Source organism: Camellia sinensis, chromosome 13 (assembly GCF_055761805.1).
Source record: "Camellia sinensis isolate YWXY chromosome 13, ASM5576180v1, whole genome shotgun sequence".
NCBI classification, from domain to species: Eukaryota; Viridiplantae; Streptophyta; class Magnoliopsida; order Ericales; family Theaceae; genus Camellia; species Camellia sinensis.
Window position 1 is genome coordinate 86,069,849 of NC_138973.1, and position 7,113 is coordinate 86,076,961.

Consider the following 7,113-nt stretch of genomic DNA (forward strand, 5'->3'; position numbering starts at 1 on the left):
ACTAGTGAAATCTTAGGCGCATCCTCAGTTTGATGAAATTTTTGATCCATTCTCTGTTTAATATCAGTTTGGTGAAACCATTGGAGACAAAAAAAGTGACTTTTTTCATCAAATTCAAATCTGATACTTAATCTGGTGCAACGTTGGAGATGGTCTAAAACATGCTTAGTTAGTTGGATGTGACACCAATGATAAGGGTGGCTGGAAGCGATCCCCATAATTGGTGACTGGGGTTTCATCAGAGGTTACATGCGATGACTATTCTTGCCAAAATCGAAAGGTGGACAGAGCTCATTGAAGGGTTGTTGGCTGTTAGCAGTGGTCAATGGTGGTGGCAAGTGGCTAATAGTAGCCGTGGATGATGGCAGGAGGTGATGGGAGAGGGAGAAGAGAGTGAAAACTTGTCTTCAAAACATGTGAAAATGCTTCTCTTTTTTTTTTTTCTTTTTTCTTTTTTTAACAAAAATTTTGGAATCAATTGCATTTTTATGTAAATAAAAACATATACTAACAAGTTTTCATTTCTAGTTTTAAAAAAAAATAAAAAATGAAAACATATATCTGAAACTTTACTTTCAAAAATATTTCTTTCCATAACCAAACACACATTTAAATTTATATCGTTTTTAATCAAAATTTTCAATTTTTTTTTTTCCTTTCTTTTGAAGTCTTCAAAAGTCCTTAAATTAAAACTAAAAATAATGAAATATGAAGAAACTAAAGAAGCTGTAAAAAAAATTTGGTTTGTTTTCACAACTCTGCCAAGTCAATTTTGCAAGTGTTGATCTCCATCCATATAATTCTATACGTAAATATAAAAACACTCTTCTTCTAAATTTAAAAATAATAATGATTTTTTAATTTATTTAAATTATTTTTACCCCAAATCAGAAAGATATACAAAAATAAATAAATAAATAAAATAAAGGATAAATTACAAATACACTCCCTGATATTTAATTAAAATACAGATCACCCATGTGGTTTTGAAAATTACATTCTACCCCTTGAGGTTTCTAATTTCATAACAAATCACCCATTTTATTAATAAATCAGCAAGTCAATTAACAATTTTTAATGATATTAGAAATATGTTTCAATTAATAATTTAGGTAATTTTATAATTATATAGGAGAGCAATTATGAATTTTATTTTTTCAGTTAAATCTATTAAATAAAAAATTCTAACAAATGGATATTTGTAATTTTTCAAACCATAGGAGGCAATCTGTATTTTAAGCAAATCTCAAAGATGTATTTATAATTTACCCTAAAATAAAAATATAGAGAGAAAATGATTTGATAATTTATAAGAGTTTTTAACTATTTTAAACCCACCCCAAGCAGGGCTATTAATCCTTAAAAAATCCTTTAGCAATCCATTTATACAAATCTCTACTGATACCCCCAATACTCCTCTATTTAGTTCACTGAAATGAGATAAAATGAAATGAAATGATCATTTTTTAAGCTTCCCTCTAAATTAATAGTGAATAACAATTTCATTTACAATGTAATTTTCATAAACTTTCTAGTCAACCAAACAAGAAAATAGACGTTTTAATACAAAAATTATTCCGATTCACTACATTCTAGTGAATCAAACACTAGCTTACATGCAGAATTGAAGGATCACAAAATTAGGAGACTATTGTTACTGAAATTGAAAATTCGATAAAAATAGTCTGATGCCAATAGTTAGCCAACCATGATTGGTAAGTCTAACAAAAGCCAAGCTACTAGTCCCAAAAATAAAATTAATAAAATATAAATAAGTAAAAAAGAACAAAAGACACAGCTACTAAAATAGATAGTATGCCATTAATAAACAAACAAAATTCAACTATTGATGTGCCATTACATTGAGAGAGGATAAGAAATTGTACAATAACTACCCATGCAGCTTACAAATGTAAAAAGCATTTGATTTCTGTTATATGAATTACAAATACAAGGTCTGATCTTTAGGTATTTTTTTTAGTTAGGTGGTTGGTATAGATCAAGCTTTCATGTGAACAAGAAAACACCATATTTTTAAGTTGGGTGTTTCACATGTTAAAGAGTACAAACCTGTAGACATATCATTGAAGCATTTAGAAGCTACAACAAAATGAAACCAAAATTATAAAAATAAAAAAGCTTGACTTTAATCATCATACAATGGTGGAATCATCACCAACTACCCATCTTACAAAATTAACCTCATAACAAAATCAGTGTGACAAATCAAGGCTAAGAGTGGCACTGTCCTCGCCAACACTATCCAAGCCCTCGAGTAATCTTCTCTTTGAGGACTTGGTTCTGAAACACCATAACTCAAAGGCCTCGCTCAGGTCAGGATACCTCACCTGCTCAGCTTTCATCCAATCAGCAAGAATATCAGCTTGATCATTTGATGGCAATGCCAGTATCAATGACACAATTGCCCCTTCAACACTCTGACAAAGCTCTTCATCCATCTTGTAAGGAAAACCAGTGTCCTCGTCCCCCATCGAATCCAGAAGAGGCTTTATCTTCCTTATATACGGGAGCCATGTTTTTAGCAATTGCACCCGACATGGTGATGGAAGAATTACATTTCCATATCCGACTGCTTCCAAGACCTTTGCAGTCACTTCTATTAGCTTCACTTTAAAACCCCACATGAGCGAATCAAGTTTCTTGTCTTCAACAACCCTCAAGATATTACCAGAAATTTCTGCCCAGTTAGCCACAAAATCCTTCATTAAGTCCATTTTTGGGAGTATAGTACACATCCATTCTAGGTCAGCTAGACTCTGTATTACTCTATTCTCTGCTGTCTTAGATATGAGATCATCAGACTCCAAGAGAAGGGAAGACAAGCCCGTTTCAAACGATAAGCAAATCTTCAAAAGACCTGTTCTTACCTCTGTTTTAACTTCCTCATCGGCCATAACCAATGGGGTGTCTTCATCTTCCCCGAGCATGTATTCAACTTGTTCTTGAGCAGAAGTTTTCAGCTCATCACCAAACGGAGGGCACGGTCCACCTATGGAAGTGGCAAAGCGAATTGCAGACAAGAAAACATTTTTTGTGGCATTTAAATCAACGGGTTGAATCCTGGCCAATATGGGCATGGCTATTGGACCCAGTTTCGAAACCGCTTTTAATATCTCTTCCTCTTCCTTGTCCTCCCAAGGGACAGCCTCCAAGTACTGAATGCAGCTCTGTGTAATCTCTTCACAGTATAAGGTAGCTGCAACCTGAAGAATTCCAACAGCAGATCTAACAGAATCCCAGGAGTTCAAAAGTGAGTCTTCAGGAAGATACAGACGCCTCAAAAGTTCAACATGATAATCATAATCATAATCTGAGCAATGAACCTCAATGCAAGAAATAGGGTTCGTTTGGCAGAGCTTTTCAGCAAAAAACTTGCTCTTAGTTTTAAGAATAAACGAATGAGAGTAGATTACTTCAGGTCTTCCTTCTTCATTTCTCAAGCGTACAATGATGTCACTTGTACTCCTGTCACCAAGCTTGTAAGATTTGGCTACATTGGCTTTGTCCATGTGTAAGAAAGAAATCCAATAAATTTCATGCTTTATGCAGTTGAAAGAGTACCCCTCCCAATTGGCAAGTGACTGGAAGGGGGGGAAAGCCCCATAAATAATCATCTCTGATTAGTTCAAAGCAAAACTAGTTCTAAAATAAACATAAAAAATAAGACAAATAACCAATTGAAAAGATAAATGGCAAGACATATTTACAGCAGCATGCTGGTCCTTCCAAGAAACTACATACTATCATGTCATAGTAAAATCTAGGTTTATTCAATCATTAGGGACTCCCAACAAGAACAAAATTCTCATAAATAGAAATCGAGAAATTGAAGGCATGTCATTCAACAGTGTAACATGACTTGTATGTGCAAGTTCTAGAACTCAATTCTTCCTGTGAGGTTTCACCTATCTCTTAAAGACTTCTCAAAAACAAAGTTTCCCTTATGTGTTCTTGATTGGTATTCAAAGGGTCGATCTATCTCAGCAATTTGATAAACATGGCTAGACCTCTCGCTTTCGAAGTGACTAGTGTCATTGCAACACCATCTTGTGATCTTATAGGTGAGAGATAAGAGTGGCAAAAGCTCCTTGCTTCCCCCTTTTCAGTTCTTAAGCACCACGAAATTATCAGGGGGACTCCGGTTTCAGCTTGAATCGCCAGAGTTTCTAGCAAACCAACCAAAATAAACATGTTATACATGTCAGCTTGAATCGCCAGAGTTTCTAGCAAACCAACCAAAATAAACATGTTATACATGGTGGGAAGCATGAGGAGGTTACTGCATAAGCAGCTCTGTTCATGGCTTAACACTAAGCCAGCTTCAAGAGCCAAAAACAACTTGGTGAAATACTTAATCAATGGCATAATACAAAGATAAACTCAGGTTTATAGGTACGAACATATCTACAGCCAAAAGTAGTTCAAACTACACAACTCAGAGCAATTTCAAGCTTGCTCAAAACCATGTTCGGTCATTAAAATGAAGAGGAATAGTTCTCAATTATGTAAGAGTGGAAAGATCAACAACCTTAATGATACAGCAGCACAGACATTTAATGCCATGTTGTTCAGTGCACACAGATGACCAAAGCTATAGATATTGTTTGCAGTAGGTTCTTATGTGCTACACTATTCACTGGCCTTGTAGGCCAAATGGTATTTGGTTGGTCTCTCAACTTTGATGTGAGGGGCTCAATTCTTGTTGTCTTGGCTAGTCAACAAAAGAAAAAATTCCTATATATTGCCTTACTTTTGTGACCTAATTATACATCTGAAAATAAGAAGAATTATTTAAATCTGACTAGGTCATGAAATAATCAACAGTTTGCAATGAGGCTATATGGCATAGGTGGTCATTTGGTTTGAAATGTTCAGTTCTTCCAGAGAAAACCTTTCGAATCATAGTTATTCAAATGCACAATGTTGCACAACATACAGATTTGGGATTTTGTATTTTTATTTTTGTTTTTTGGTTGGTTGGGGGGGGTGGAACAATGCATATACAAGACTCAGGTGGATATTGTTCTAGTGCAACAAGTGACATCACTGAAGGTTACTAAAGGAGTAGAAAAACAAAATGATGGTTGGATGAAGGAGAAAACATTAAGTTAAAATAAAGGAAAATGAAATAAAGAAGAACTTCATTTGTTATGTTTCTCTATCCAACTTGCATTCCACATGGCAAATGACTTTAACCCATAAAGAGAAATTTTGCATACAATAATATCAATGAAACAAGACCTAGTAGCTTTGAAACTGACAAGTAAAAACCGTGCTGCGTTCATATGGCATTGCAATAGGTGCCTACGCCGCTCTGATTAACGTCCATTACATTGTTCAAGTTATGCAATGACAGAAAAATCATCACCTCAAGCTTATGGACATCATGGTATATACATTTCAATCCCAAGCAAAGGTGATATCTATATCTCTCAATTATTATCATTTTTTCCCCATAGTCTCTAAACAAGAATGAATAAATGAAGAAACATGAATTGAAACTTTCAGCATATCGTATCAAAACAAGCACACACACATACACACACAAAAAAAAGGACAAATTAATTGCTCAACACTAACACATAATATAAGAACAGACAATTCATAACATGTTCAATTCAGAATCTGTCCAATAAAAAATGAAACCTTTTATAGAAATGACAAATTTGGAATCTGAAAAAGAGGGACTTACCTTGAAACAGCCCTAATTTTGCAACCATGGAGAAACCCAGAAAACCAAGAATTCAGTGAAAGAAAGATTATGCTGAAAAGGGTTTGATTTTAAAGCCTTCAATTATCGAGAATTCGAATCAATCGAGCCAATGATGAAGAGATTAAGCAGAGGAAAGAAAGGGAATAGGGTTTATGTTTGCAGAGTACTCTGTCTCAGTGAGAGACGGAAATGATAAGAAGAGAAAAGGTATGCCAACAATTGAAATGACAAAAATACCCTTGGTTTGCAATGAATCTTATGCTGTGCAAGGAAGGGCATTTATGTCTTATGGAGCTACAACTAAAACATAGTATAATTATACATATTCCTATAATTGGTAACAAATGATTGGTCCATACAAAGCAATTTGTTTCTGATTGGATCTTGAGCACCTAAAACCTAGATTAGGTATTCCAACCTTCTTTTTTTTTCATGGGTAAATTACAAATATGCTTAAAATACAAACAGCTTTTCTATGGTTTTAGTTTTCATAAATATCTCATTATTAGAATTTGTTATTTAATAAGTTGATATAAAAGAATAAATTTTTTAATTATTCTTTTTATACAATAATGAATATCAGAATTGTTAATTGAAATATATTATTAACATCATTAAAAATAATTAATTGACTTAATTTTTAATTAATGAAATGAGCTATTTGTTATGCAATTAAAAATTATAAAAAATGGGATGTAATTTTTAAAATTATAAAGAATAATTAATATTTTAATTAAATCTCACATTATGTATTTATAATTTATCATATTATATTATGTTTACATCATACTATATTGAAAGAGGGATTCACTTCTCCCTAGTAGGGAAAATCAACTGGACGTGTTGTTGGATTTTTGTGGGCTCACCATGAGACCTACTTTAAGAGGTTTATAGAAAAGATTATTTTTGTAAAACAAAAATTGAGATTGTTTGGACAACTATTATCACATGTTTAGATTACATTTGTCATAGAAAAAAATGAACATTTATAATTTTGATTATAGACTATTTATTATTTGAAAGCAAATGCAATCTAATAATGCATCTATAGTATTTTGATTAATCTATTTTTTGTAAAGATGATCTTCTCGACGAGCCCTTCAATATGAGTAGTTCGGATCATTGATATAACTTCGTGATGGTTCCATGGAGGCCCAACAACACCATCAACAAATTGGAGGAAAGCCTTATCCAATGAGAAATCCTGTTATTTCTAATTTTTTAATATAAAATCATGCATTAAAATGATGTATCAGTAGCAACTTTAATATTATAAATATCTTGATGGATTTTTTGTTTTAAAATGATGTTTACAAATCTATTGCATCATTATGAACTCTATTTATATCTCATTACTCAATTAAAATACACATTTTTTT

The 7,113-nt window shown here is 32.9% G+C and overlaps 1 protein-coding gene across 3 annotated transcripts; it reads right to left on the reverse strand.

Annotated features, from left to right (window-relative positions):
• Nucleotides 1-2,012: 2,012 nt before the first annotated feature.
• Nucleotides 2,013-5,963, reverse strand: LOC114298711 (BTB/POZ domain-containing protein At3g05675). 3 transcript variants are annotated; one of them, XM_028243332.2, is made up of 2 exons: nucleotides 5,714-5,963; nucleotides 2,013-3,520 (listed from the first exon to the last, which is right to left on the reverse strand). In XM_028243332.2, the coding sequence occupies exons 1-2, from the start codon at nucleotides 5,739-5,741 to the stop codon at nucleotides 2,214-2,216; spliced, it is 1,335 nt and encodes a 444-aa protein (XP_028099133.2). In that variant the 5' UTR covers nucleotides 5,742-5,963; the 3' UTR covers nucleotides 2,013-2,213. The 3 variants fall into 3 exon arrangements, with proteins under 3 accessions (XP_028099133.2, XP_028099134.2, XP_028099131.2); XM_028243333.2 differs by having other exon boundaries at nucleotides 2,013-3,602; XM_028243330.2 differs by having other exon boundaries at nucleotides 2,013-4,187; nucleotides 5,714-5,909.
• Nucleotides 5,964-7,113: the final 1,150 nt, after the last annotated feature.